This window comes from Chironomus tepperi, unplaced genomic scaffold (assembly GCF_022539635.2).
Source record: "Chironomus tepperi strain 1889 unplaced genomic scaffold, CSIRO-AGI_Ctep_v1 contig_217, whole genome shotgun sequence".
NCBI lineage: Eukaryota > Metazoa > Arthropoda > Insecta > Diptera > Chironomidae > Chironomus > Chironomus tepperi.
The window spans coordinates 2,484,508-2,499,685 of record NW_027226339.1 but is presented as its reverse complement, the minus strand read 5'-3'; the positions used below and the strand labels follow the sequence as shown (position 1 = coordinate 2,499,685).

Sequence of the window (15,178 nt, the reverse complement as noted above, 5' to 3'; positions counted from 1 at the left end):
AAATATTTCGATATGAGAATGTTTACTAACAATAATGTGGATATAAATACTACCATGGATGTGTACTTCCTCACAAATAAACATTTTAATGAACGTATCAGACAGGAAATCAACATAAACTTTGGGTGACCATGGCATCTACTGTTCGAAAATAGCTTATAGCTATTTACATTTTTGAAAATTTAACGGTTCTCAAAAATTTGAATTTTTCAACATCATTTGGTCTAACCTCAAAACCTGCCAAAAAGTGTGCAATTGATCAAAATTATCAAATTGTGATTTTAAAATTGATCAAAATGCGTTCTGAACCTTTAAAACGGTCGCTGTATTGAGTTTCCACATATATAGTCGCCCCACCCAAACCCCATCTCATGCAACAAACTAGTATCAATCAGAATATAAAGTTTCAGAGATATTAATCAATATCTATATTGATTACGCACTGAAAACGTAAAAGTTTTGATAACAAAAGATAATTCTGTACATGCATATACAGGAATATTCATCGATGGTAATGAAAATATAAGCAGATTAAAAATGCTTCACATATTTCATTTGAAAATGCATTTTGGAATCAAAACATATGCTACACCATGCATTAATTATCATTTGATGTATTCTAAATGAATTCACTTTTTGTTGTGCATTTGCGTCTGAATTTTTTATTGAAAATTGACTGGTTTAAAAAATTTAAATTTAAATTTGAGTTTTAGTTGATGTTGACATAATTACCCGAGTGACACATAATGAAGAAGGCATGTTGCCTTCATGTGACATCCAAATGACTGCCCGTAATGTCGTGAACAACGTGCGAATCCTTAGCATATCGACACCACTCTATATAGTGATTAAGAGATCGATATTCAATGGGAATCGAACCCACGTACTCACATGAGAGTCATAAAGATTTAAAATATTTTGTCTATATATTTGGCGGCCACAGGGGCCTGTCCCTTACACTAGCAGATTCGCCTATATATGTATGTCTCGAAACCACCGAGAACGCTCTGATTTGTGTCGCTCGGGATGAATATGTAACAAGACATTTCATGGAATCGAACACGTGTCATCAAGGTAGGAGTCACCTCCTACTTTTCATGTTGCCTTTTCACATAATTAAAGGTCTTTAAAAACTTCAATTGTTCAATGGAAACTAAATTACATAGTAGGAACTGATATTTTGTCATGGCATCAACAATCATGAAGTAAAGGCACAAAATTCGTCTTTAAAGTATTTTCGGAATTTCATGTTTTGTAAACACTTGTTAGTCAAAAGATAAAAATCTTATTATTCAGTAATTATATGTAGATATGACGAAGCTTCTCTTGACTCGATATTTTTTGATATTTTCTTGATTAATTATCCAATCTTGATGATTGATCGTGATGAAAATGCATGACATGAATGTAAATATTTATATTTGGATGAAGCTAACGACTTGGTGTAAGTCTTTCAAGTATGATTAAATTAAATATGAAGGAAATGAATAAGAAACTTTTCTTAGCTAAAGCTCTTCTCGGTAAATGTCTTTTTAAATTTTACAGAATTCGATATTTTCGACAGAACATCGTCTTACGATAAACATGTCAACAAGATTTGAGAATATTTTTAGTCTCTAAAGCACTTTTGGATGACATTCTGCTGAAGACAAGAAGAATATTAAATTATTATTTGTCTATCTAGTGGAACTTTAGGTTAGATTAGAATCTATACAGTTAAGTGCATATGTAGAGTAATCAAGGTGTGTAGCTCAAATTTAGTATTGTAACCTGAAGGTCATGGGTTCGAATCCCACCATTTTCCAAAATGTTTGCTTTATTAGAAGTTTAGATACTTCCCCGAGTAGCACAAATCGCTTCATAGATCAAAAAACTGACTACAGGAGGTGAGATGATTTTGACTTGGTACCCGGATCAAGCCGGCCTGGTGAGTTTGCAGCACGTGCAGCTAAATCAACAAATCGGTTGATCGATCCGAAATCCAACACCAGACCGACGTGACTCTGACACAGAATCGGATGTAAACGGAAGTAGTTTTTTGTATCAATGGAGACTATCGAATGGAAATTTTGTGAAGTGCTACAACACGTGTCATGCATTCTTCAATATCGGCTATTTTAATGCAATTAATTGCATACTAAATGTTTTAATTATATCGCCCCAAATTTCAGCATAATACACATGTATCATGTTTTTGTAAAATACCTTGGGTAACAAATTAATTATTATTATTATTGCTGTTATTACTTTACAGGATGAAATTCCTTAAATGTAATCTTTAACAAGCTAACTACAGATTTTGATTAAATATCTTACAAAGTCAATCAATTATGAAGCAATTGATAGGAACACTTATTATAATTGAGGTAAAATTAATTCATGGAATATTTTAAAATTCATAAATTATTTAATTGTTAATTTAAAATTTTCGAGGTTGAGCTTTTGATGCATTGATGGACAATCTGCGTACTATGGTACACTAGTGTGCTGCCAAAATTGTTTGGAAATGCCATGAACGTTATACTGTGTACGGTTTCGGTCGAGGCATACTACCATGGGGACGGAGCATTGTAGAAGTAATTTGGGAGGTCATTGGAGAAATAAGGAAGACATTGGGGTATTGGGAAAGTCATTAGAGAATCAAGGAAGTCATTAAGGAATTTAGAGAACCGAAGTCTGGTTCCTAAGCTGACCAAATATCAAATGCATCACCTTCTCGTGGTATTCCCTGTTGTCACTTAATGCACCGTTGCCAGGGTAACCGAGCCCTGTTCCGAGATATATACTTGAAAGGATAGATTAAAAGACTATCCAAACCCTGTCTGAAGAGTGGCGGCCCTAGGATAGGAATCAGTAGAGGAGTGGTAAGATTTAGAATTTACCATCTCCGAACCCATTAGGTACAAACGAAGCAACAGAATGCAAAAAGATTGCAATCAGGCTTACCACTAAGATGTGCCGCGAAAAATAAAAGGTTGCTCACCACTGCTTTAATGAATATAAAAACAACAAAGTAAGTAAAATTTGAAGAAATCCCAAAGAAAAAGTTGATTGTATAACAAGAATAAAAGGCAAAAGGTATCAAAGGATTTAAAATTCAGATGAATTATTTTCAAGGTTATGTTCCTCAAAAGGAAGAAAAAGTCTCGTGTGTCTCAAACAGCATATATTATGAAGCTTTTTCACCGAAAATCATTTTCTATCCAATTAATTTTTAATTATTTTTGTCAAATGTATTTACTTACAATATATTATGCATGACTTATTACCGTATCCAAGAATAACACAAAGTATCAATTTTTTTGAAGTTATTGAAGAACTTTAAGCTTCCTCATTTTACTTTTAAGATTTTATTTTTGTTGATAAACAATTTAAGATTGCATCTAAAGAGGATTATATTGAATTGTATATTTGTATTCACGACAGTTGTTGCGCACCAATGATGTACATGACAACGATGAAGAAAAAAAAATAAATTATGTCGACGTTTGATGACGAGCATGCAATTAATTGAGTAGTCACAATTATGTCGCTATGTCTTGTCATTATTTTGCTTATCTCTAGCCTCAACAATCTTTGATTGTGATTTGAGGCAATGGTTGGCAACAGAATGAGACATTTTTAAATGTTTGTAATTTCAGTTTGATCGACTAGCTGACTATATGATTGAGAATCGTGAGATCTCTTCAATCCGACATCGTAAAGAGCTCGGATTTGAAGCATTGACTTTGGACTATCTAGCTCCTGCCTGATCGCTTACTTTGATGACTTAAAACCATTTCGAAATGCTTTAATTAATGATTTTTCTGTTTTATTTAAAAAATCTTGAAAAAGTTTTCCCCTCGAAAAAAATTTGAAATTTTTTGGACCGTTAATTTTTTAAAAACAATTTAACTGTTATTTTTCATGAAGTTTTTTGGTTATTTTGTCTTTTTCATTGTTTTGAAAGGAATTATTCTGTTACTATAAAGCTACTTAAATTAAAAACTCTCTTCACAACAAGATTATATAACGAATAAATTTGAATAAATCCCAATTTAAATCTCAAGAACAAGTGTACATGGCACTAAAAAAATGCTTTAAAGAAGCCAATGAACTACCATTGCACGAATAAAACGTACAATTACTCAAAAATGCTCGTGGATAAAAGACCAAATTGATTTGTAAGCAGCCATATTGCGACAGCAGAAAATAATTTAAAAGATTCAGCACGGTCGAGCGAAGAGGGATAAAAAGAGGACTTGAAATATTCATAAACCCTCATTCATTGTCAATTAAACTCTCGTTTATGAATATATACAACTCGTCGCTCGTTTTATCTCTTCCTTCCTTCCGTTTTTGGCTTGTCTTTCAAATATTATAGACAAGGTAATAATAAAAGAAGTAAGACACAAGAGAAAATTTGCATAAAAAAAAGAGAAATTCCAAGAAAATTACAACAAAGTGGAATTTCAATTTTCCTTGATTGATTCCAAAATATATAATAAAAGCTCTTTATGTTCATTGTATTAAAAATATTGAATTTTTTTTTATTATATGACAAAAGATTCGAGTGTATCGAAAAAAAAGTCACGAAAAATATCAAATTTATGAACATAAAGGATGAAAATAGATGCGAGGATATCCTTGTAATGAAATTTCTTCAATTTGTGATTGATCTATAGAGAAAAATTGGATACATAACATGAAGGCTGAACTGTTAAATGGCAAAAGGCTTGTGAAGTCAGAGACGTTTTTATGGGGTAAGTGAGGTTTGGGGGTATTCTGGGGGAAAAGGGTATTTTGGGGCTAGGGAGTCAAACTCTCTCCCAGATCATGAAGATTGAACAGTTTAATGGCAAAAGGCTTGTGAAGTCAGAGTCGTATTCATGGCGGGAGCAAGACTTGGGGATATTCTGAGGGTAGGAAGTATTCAGGTGTTAGAAGCTCGACCTATCTCTCATGACATGAAGATTGAACTATTAAATGTCAAAGGTTTGTTGATAGTTGGGGCGTATTCATGAAGGAGGTGAGTGGGGCTTGGAGGTATTATGGGTTATAGGGTATTCAGGGGTTTGCAGGTCTCCTGAATACCCCATTACATGAAGATTGAACTGTTAAATGCGAAAGGTTTTGATATCAGAGACATATTCATGAGGGAAGTAAGGCGTATGCAGGGGATAGAGAATATTCATGAATTAGCGGATATTCAGGGGTTAAAAAGTATTCAGGGATTAGGGGATATTTAGGGGTTTGGGTTAAATCCTCAATCAAAACATGAATATTGAACTGTTAAATGTCTTAAAAAATGTTAATTTGCTAGATTATTTCGTGCAAAAATCCCCAAAACCCTCTATCCATACAAAATAAAATTCAAAAATTCAGGGGCGGTTGAGGGTGCATCCGAAAAAATTCCTAGCTACGCCCCTGAGTGATAATAAAGTTAATTGAGTCTTCTGTGATAAATTTGCTCAGATTATTGCTTTTATGACTTGCTGTTGATGTCATATAATTAACACTTATAGTTCCATTAAATATCACAAACAGCACATCATAAAAATTCCAGCAATTGACAATCTTTTTTGAAAGATTTTACTATGAGGGGTAGGGCATGTCACTTTACTCCTCATCTATTCGCATAATAAAGTTCGCTGATAGCTCCTTGATGGATGTATGTTGATGTAGATTTTCCTAGAAGTCAATAACTAGACATACACAGTCAAGTGTGCAGAACAAAAAAGGCGAGAGATTGTATGTATGTGAAAGAGACAGTATGGGAGTGAGTTCATAGACACATGTGTCAATTAAATTGCAATTTTTTCAAAGCGAAAATGTGAAGCTTAAAAAACACTTTGGCTTAACGGATACAAAAATTTCTCAAGGTTATTTTGTTGTTTCCATTTCGGGTCGTTCGAAGGATTTTTTTTTTTTTTTTATTATTTTGTCATTTCATACTTCGAATTGTTGACATTTAAAAATGCTTTAAGTGTTCTTTTTCCATTGAACAAAAGGAATTTACTTTTTTGTACTGAGCAGCAGCTTCAGTTTATGCGCTTAAATATTTTATGAGATTTACTTTACTCTACCTTTTTTTATGTTCACGATGTTAAAACTGCTATTAATAAATTTTAATTTTGTTAAAAAAAGATTATGCGAATTAATGATTAATGTGATCATTAAGCGAAGCTTGTTTTATTAGGTATTTTAATAAATGCAGTGAATTAATCATATTTCCACCAATCGGAAACATGAAATGAATAATGACAAACTTACTCTAATATGTCAAAAGGTTGATTACATGATAACGTGATGTAGGTGTACATCCTACCCGACCCTATCAACTTAAAGGCTCATTTAAAAAATATTGAGGTTTTGAGATCCAGCCTAGCTCCTGAATATGTCGTAAAGGCATTGAGTATCGACACAAAAACATTGCATACCATAATGAAAACATTACGTAATGCGATGAAAACACTACATAATGTGACGAAAACACTGCGTAATGTGACGAAAACACTGCGTAATGTGACGAAAACATTGAGTAACGTAACGAAAACATTACGCAAAGTAATAAAAACATTACGTAACGCAACGAAAACCAATACGTAACGTAATGCGTTAGTCTTTGCTATGTAAAACCCTCTCAGTTCCAAGTGAGCATGCTTTTTAGGGTTAGAGATTTCTGTCACTACTTCCTGTAAGGTTTTCAAAACAGAGCTTTTTCTTTGAAATAAATGTAAATGGAATTGAATCACTGATAATAAAAGTGAATAGGTTTTCTGATAATGCAAAGGTTCGATTCTCATCAGAGATGTGTAGAAATATTAGAAATTAGTTACTATTTCTGTTGTTTTTGCAAAGACAAAAGTATGGTACGTAAGCTCAAATGTTCATAAAAATTTCAAAAATTGATTTTAGATTGAATTGTAATCGGTTCCACACCCATAGAGCCATACAAGACAAGAATTATAGATTTTAAGCTTTAACACAGACAGCAACTTTTCATTTGAAAACAACGAAATTCCAGAAAGTTTTAATCCAACGTTTTCTATTGGATATGTCATCAAAATTCCAGAACAAGTTGGTCACATAAATAATTGATTCCAAAAAAAGTTTTTTCAGATAAGAAACATAATACAGCATAGTCAATCTATCAGTCAGTCAAAACAAAAGGAAAGTTTGTCTACACGTGTTAAGGTCCTCAATTGCTCTAGACGGAGGCCATAAATTGTATTTAGTTCCAAGTATAAATTAGATGCGTATGTTGAATAAAATTATCTCATTTTATTGTGCTTCTATTTATGCTACTAAAAATATGCCTAGAGTAATGAAAACGGCACAGTCGGGAAGCCACTTAATATCATATCACATAATAACAAAATGACGAATGTTATATGATTATTATTATTTATGTGCCTTAAAATCAGACAATTACGCATTTTTAAATATTTTGTATTGTAAAACAACAACGGAAGCAGCTAAAACATGTAAATTGATACGCGCGTGTAGGAAAGAAACTTCCATGAAGAACCAAAGTTTAGACCTTTTGGCGATTTAGACACGAAAGATTCTTACAAAAACATAGATTTGTAAACATGTTAAAATGTATTAAAATATGAATAAAAGCAACAAATGCGTTCCTGACGCCAGATGGGCAATGAAACTCTTTTTATGTCACATACTCTTTTTTTGTTATCATTTCACAATTCTTTCTCCCACACGTCACTTTATTGTCACTTTGTTGTTATACATTTTCAATTTGTACATTTGCATATCTACGAATAATACACTCGACTAGAAAAAAATGTTGAAAGTCGTCGTGTTATTGAGGAACTTAAGCGCATTTTTGTACTGTGATCAATATTTGAAGGGAACAGCCTTATGATATACAGGCACGACGGGATTAATAATCTATTGTATCACACTCTTTAACCTTATCTACAGTTTAAAGTTTAATCTGAACTACATGCATGCTCTTTACATTGCAAGGACAAGAGTACATCATAAGACCTGATGTGCCCTTCAGTTACAATTTGTGTGCGCAAGATTACATCATCCAGATACTAGAATATCCTTGTATAACTAGCAGAGGAGACACATTTATATGCCAAAGACCTCAGAACTGCATCAAACACACCACTCAAGATTCGTAATTAGAAAGGTGAAATAGAATAAAAGCGAAAATTAGACATGACCTGAGATTGAAATTTAACGGTCAAAAACAATTCAAACCTTTGACGAGGGGAAAATTTCGAAAAGTTTTGTAAATAAACGGAAAAAGCGTTTATTTACTGAAAAAGTCATTTAGAGATAGCATTAAGCTACCAGACCAAGTGATAAGCCAGTAACTCAATAAGACGGAATTAATGCTTCAAATCCTAGTTCTCTTAATTGTCTGGTTGCTGAGATATCAAGTCATACCCTGTCATCTAGCCACCCATTCCAAGGCATTCAGTCAACCAGCTAAACCAACCAAACAACCAGTTAGTCAGACAACTAGCCACTCATCCTGTCAACTAGTCACTCATCCAGTCAGCTAACCAGTCAGTTAACCAATCAATCAGCCAGCCACTTAGCAAGCCAGTCAGGTACTCAACCAACCAGCCAGTCCAAATCCTAGCACACGACTCATCTATGTAGTAATTTAGCCAACCAGCTAAACTAACCAATCAACATGCTAGTCAGCCACATGGTCACCCATCCAGTCAATCAGTCAACCAACCGTAGCCAGCCACCCAGACGATCAAAATGAAATTAAAAGCTTTATTGCTTTTAAATATGCGCCCTTAAAACCCTGATAGAGTTGAGCTTATAACATATGGTAAAATAATTTTTTATGGAACGACAACAATTGAAATAAAAAGAAGTAAAATGCAAAAATAATAAACATTTTAATGCTGAAAGTTCGATGACGAATAAAATACCCAGAATATAATATAATAGAAAATTGTTTATGACTGTGATACCAAAAAGTATACGTGCCATGATTTTCTCTCTGTTCACACGGACGGACGAAAAAAATAAATTTTTATGTCCATGTCGATGTGACGAAACACATCAAATGCATTATGCCCTGATAAATAGCATTTAGATTATATTACAGTATCGAGTGCTTTACATTTTGGTGCCATATGGCACTAAAAAAAAGAAGTAAGTATATTCATATCACATTCAACAAGTTTTAATATGCAATTTAATCCATGATTTTCTTATATCACTCACTTTGCTCTTAGAGCTAACTGACGGTCGCTTGGACACACATGACTCTTTGTGCTACTACTACCACTAATGCTCTCATGAAAGCTCATTCCTTTATATATTCCACTTTTACTTCTGCAAACTTCACAAAGTAATTAATTATAATCTTCTACACAACAGCACAATAAAAATGGCCTTAAAGTCTGTCCTTAAGTCTACAACAAATTTTTTTCCCTCATTATTTTTCATCAACCTTAAAAACTTCTGTCTGCGTTCACGTTTTTGATTTTTTTTTGGTTCCACGACTTTATTCGCCTGTTGCTTCTACGAGACTGTGAGATAGTTGATGTGATAAAAGTAATAACAATTTCCCTTTTCATTATACACATAAAATAAGGAAAAATTCATGAGTTTTTCATTTTGAGTGTGAGAGAGAGAAAAATTGAGAGAAAATTTCTCATTTTGAGAGAGTTTGGAACGACAGTGGAACATGATATAGGGTTGGTGGATGTGATTTTGGATTATTTTATGTGATGATGTATCTTGTTTCATACTTTAAAATTACTTAACTGAATTCACATGAGAATTGAAGTTTTAAAATCGAGATTGAAGTAACTTTTGTTCCAGAGTTGCAAAACATGCACCTGATACAGGCAGAAACCGTACAATTTCTTAATAATACATATCTTTCTTCTTACAAAACCATACAAATTATCAAGAAATTGTACTGTTTTTGCAACACTAGATTTGAGGATTTTTAAGCTGGATTGACGGAGAATGATTGCTAGCCAGTCAGGCTGAATAGGTGGCTGGCTGGATAGTCGAATAGTCGATTTTCTAGTTGGCTGGCTGAATATCTAGATTGCTGGCACTGTGAGGCGTGAGATCTCAGCAACCAGACATTGTTGGGAGCTCGGATTTGAAGCATAAGCTCAGTTTTATCGAGTTACTCGGTTATAGCTTGGTTTGCTAGCTTAAAACTATTGCTAAATGCTTTAATTAATGATTTTTTTGCTTTATTTACAAAATCCAAATGTTGACAGTTATTTTTCATGAAACTTTTAGCGTATTTTTGAAATTTTCATTGTTTTACAGTGTTTTTCAATGTTCTTTGATGCTTTTTCTTCTTCTTTACAGTATTCACTGAACAAAATTTGAATTTGTAGCAACCGGTATGTGGTTTAAACTATGAAAATCCGTTAAATGATGAAATTCTTAAATTTCTTGTATGGTGACTTGGAATTTAGTGGATCTTGTTTTGTGTGTCGATTAATCAATTACTGATCGTTGGGACAAAAATGTGCTTAAATCCTTTGATCAATAACTCGAAGACTTTAAACACATTATAAGCATTAAACTTAAATCTACTCCCATTAGATTAGCCATGATACAAAAATAGCAATGGTTAATTAAAACTGGAACATTAAGAAGTCATTTGCCACCGAATGTTCTATTTTTTTACCTTCATGAATAACATTGTCTATTTTGTATTAATTAATAATGAGCAAGTTGGGAAAAATACTTTTGGATGTCTTATTTATACAGAAAATTTATTCCATTTTTTCCTTCTTTAATAAAATATGAGACGAAATAAGTTCAAAGAAATGAAAATTCGAGAAACCTTGGGGGTGATGCAGACATAAATAACGAGGAATCATTTTAAAATACTTAAATTTGTAATGTTTAACTTTAAATCGAGTTAGACTATAAAGTTTTTTAGGGTTTTTTTCGTGTATTGACAACAGTAAGTGCATTTCTGGTAAGGACAAAAAATCAATCAAAGGCATGCTTTTTGGAAGGACAGTTGATTTAGACTATTGGAATCTAGAATTTAGAATTTGAGTTAATCAGAATTTGCTCGAATTTGGATCAAGGAATTTGACTAGAACAGTAGTAGACAACCTGTCTGCAGCAATACACAAGTGTGCCATGGAGATCGTCAGTTCTGCCGCAAACAGACATTTTTAGAATCCAAGTGTGTCGAGGTACACTAAAAATTGTCTATTACTGTATTTTGTCTGAATCTATTCAAAATGGGTCAAGGCTGTCACTAGCTATGATGAATAAAAAGAATCCTTTCCCTCCTCTAATTAGTTCACCTTATGCAAGCAGTGCCTATGTGCAACCAGTGTGCCGCCAACCGTATACTGTGGACTATCTCGGCATAGGCTTAGCATCTAATTGTGCCGTGAAAAATAAAAGGTTTCCTACTTTTACTACAGCTATTCCTTTGTCTTGAAATCTTTAATTTTGACGCTTTAACTGATATCAGTCTGCAGCGGCACACAGTTCGGACAACACTAGAGTAGAGCACTCCTTCTATGTTTCATAGTATTATGGCTTCTATCTAAAAATAGACATAGACAATAGTTCTTTATGATTTCTAAGAAAATGCAAAACATAGCATGATACAGATACGATTAAGCAACCTTTCAAACGTACCTAGTTGAGAACACTACTTGACCAAGTCATCTGCCTAACAAATTTCATCAAATCATTGGCTCCTAAAATTAGTTTCAAGACTCATAAGTCTGTACTTACATACATGCATAAATCATTATTGCAAAGTCTTTAAGATTACATCATACCTTTTTGGGTACCTATCATCATGGAAACAAAAAATATGAAAATTTTATGAGACAAGCCAAACTTCTCTTTTAAGGTAAAAAAAAGTTTTTGAGACAGATAATTTTAGATATGAATTGTTTTTCTGCCTTTTTCAATTTGTAGCCATCAGATCTTTTTCTGGCCTTTGAGCATTTTTGAAAAAGTTACTTCACTTTGATCGGCTGGGTTGCTGGTTGAGATCTCAGCAACTAGACATCGTAGAGACCTCTGGCTTGAAGCATTAGCTCCTTGCTCCCGAGTTACTGGCTTATCACTTGGTCTGAAAACTTAATGCTTTAATTAATTACTTTTTAGTTTTCCATTCAAAAAATTAACGTGTATTTAGCCCCTTGAAAATTTGAATTTTTTGAAACCGTTAATATTCTAAAAAAAAATTTGACCGTTATTTTTCATACAATTTTCATATAATGCTTGTCCATTTGAATTTAATTGTGCTAATCAACATTTGATCGTTGGACAAAAATGCGCTTAAGTCCCTCGATCAATTGCACGAAGACTTTTGACATTTTTTATTTCTGACATTTGTGATGAGGTAAATGAAGAGTTGTTGATCAAATATTACGATGTAAGGAAATTTTGATAACAATCATGTTTTATTTATATGGATCCATATGGATATAATCTTGTTAAGGTAATTGAATGTAAACATTAATTCCTTATCGAAAAGAACTAAACGAATTATTTAGCAGAAAATTGTCTCTAAAGATATTGATGTTGATGCTTAAAAATAGATATTAGGAACAAAGGAGCTAGTATAAAAATTAAGGAGGCGGAAGAATTTATTAAGTTTGCTGATTTACAGACTCTAAACCGAACGACATACATTGAAATACTGCCAACACGACTGTGGAGAAACTGTCAAGGCGGATTTAGGCTTTTTACCTTACTGCTGACGACCGAGCTGTGTATCGGGCTCTACTTCGAAGCTATTTTGTTTCTTTGTTGGACTAACTTTCATTTTTGGTTTCTTCAGGAATTACAGTTCTATTGTTCAAACTTAAATATCACCCGATACTCTATTAATATTTCATTGACGACAAAATCAACAGCACTAAAAAGTTTTCATAGAATTTCACCAATTCCTTAGCTTTCAAAGCCTTTTTCTGTCAAAAATACATTCAAGGAAACCCTCTTAATTATATTTTTTTCATAAAATTAAGACAAGCTTATTAAGCACTAATAAAGAATTTGCTTAAAAATGTTTTTGTGAACATTCAACTGAGCAGCTTTTGTAAGCCACAAAATTGAATCAGCATAAAAAGTTAATGAAATTTTTATTAGACTCATTCATCTAGAGAAGAAAAAAATAACTTGAAGGCCATCGTGCTCCAGTTTTACCCTTAAACTCCCACTAGCATTAAATTAAAGCTTATTAAATATCTAAGCTTTCTACTCGTATTGTTATTTCATTTAATCTTTTTCAATGGAGTTGGTACTTAACGATTGAAGTCTTAATTAATGACTTTAAGATCTATTTAAAGATGATTTTTGGTGATTCTTTGCTGCTATGTGCTTTCAAAAGAATGCTGGATGATTTTTAATTGATTTACTGATAGACGACTGTCGATTAATGTGAATTTTGATTTATTCATTTGATTACTACGCAGTTGAGCATTTACAGATGCAGAATATTCTATCCTCTGTCTAATACTGCGACGTAAAATGTTTTGGTTTCTTGTGAAAACTTACTTGTAAGTTTCTTGGATTAGAACAGTGTTGGTCAATAGTTTTTTTTGAGATTCTAGGTATTTTGGCAATCAAATTTGATAGTCTATACAGCTTCAAAATTCCGAGTGAACAAAGATACTTTAAAATTAGTCATCTACTGGACATTAACTTAATATCAACTAATTATAACGTATTTTTGTCCACTCGGATTCATTTATTTAAAATATCTAAATTTTGGATCAGAGTTGCATAACAGGAACCGGTCGCAGGTAAAAACCGTATAATTTCTTGATAATTTGTATGGTTTTGTAAGATAACCATATACATTATCATCAAAGTTGTACGATTTTGGCCTGCAACAGGTTTCACTGTCTTCAAAAAGTTAGTTTGCATACAATTCCCATGATTTTGATCCATATCTATGCAGTCAGGGATTTTCCTTATAACTCATAAACTAGCTGCGGCATACAAAGTTGTTTTCACTGCATCAGCTTCAAAACGAATTAGTTGGCTATAGAATTCCCATTAAAATTTGAAACCACATCTATGAAGTCAGGGGTGATGCTATACAGTTTATACAACGATTCCATGGTCGAGCTTTAAAGGATCCATGACCGGGTATTTTTCACTCATGCTGCTCATTGATATAGGCATGTAAAGGTAAATTAAATTTTCAACTTTCCATTCGATCAATTACAGAATATGCCAAAAGAAAATGTACAATTTAAAACATATCAATTTCACAAGGCAAACATCAGCACACAAAAAAAAATGAGAAAATTCTCGGAAGTAAAATGATGAAAAAGTTGAAGGAGAAATCTATTAAATGTCTGGGTTGAAAATGTATTCAAAGCTTGAATTATTTATGAAGTCCTGAATGAATGATAGATGTCCATCTTAAAGGGAAATTCGAGGAAGTGTTTGTCCGAAGCTTGCTATCTTTTAGTAAATCATCCTAAAAAGGCACAATTCTTAGATATTGCTCAATTTATTTTGATGGTTTTGTTTCTAATCTTACTAAGTTGTTGCTAACCAGATTTTAAGGAATTGGAACTAAAAATAAAGAGATAAATTAAGATTCCTTAGAAATTGGATTACATCATGGCTTAGAAACTTGTCTGTAATTACTGAAATCACTTTTATAACTTGTAACTGTAAGTTTCTGTCCAAAGAACTCTTGGATGGAAACTGTCCACAGAGATAGTATTGCGTTTGGTATTGTAAATTGGCAAGCGAAGCTAGCAAGTCTATCTAGGATAGATTTACGGAAATTTCAGAAAAAGCAAAAAAATCATTTTCTCGAGGTGGTGTTGTGTCGAATTGAGCTATTTTCCACTCCACGTGTCTTTTTGCTAGCGATCAACTCTGACGAAAGAACGAATATATGTACCAATACCAAATGACATTGTGCCATCACACATCTTGGTAGTAAGACACGCAACGGCACATCAGTGTGTTGCACTTCAGAGTGAACAAGCCGAGTTGTTCCTTTAAATTTTATAATAGTTAATCAAAATGGTATAAATCTACTGCTTAACTCCAACTTTCCTAAATCACCAGAAAAAAGAAGCATTTTAAAATAATCCGATAGTTAATATCAATTAAATTAACATAAAAGATGACGGCAGATGATCAAAAATATCTAATTTCAGTCCGCAAAATAAGAAGACATTAATAAAGTTCATAAAAAAGAAGTAACAGAACT

The 15,178-nt window shown here is 32.8% G+C and overlaps 1 protein-coding gene across 1 annotated transcript in view; it reads right to left on the bottom strand.

Annotated features, from left to right (window-relative positions):
• Rph (Rabphilin) overlaps nucleotides 1-9,475 on the bottom strand; it is a 33,806-nt gene extending 24,331 nt beyond the window's left edge. The window contains exon 1 of the mRNA XM_070640073.1: nucleotides 9,202-9,475. Coding sequence (XP_070496174.1) covers nucleotides 9,202-9,287 — 86 coding nt within the window. The 5' untranslated portion in view covers nucleotides 9,288-9,475. The remainder of the gene's footprint in view (nucleotides 1-9,201) is intronic.
• Between the last annotated feature and the right edge of the window lie 5,703 nt (nucleotides 9,476-15,178).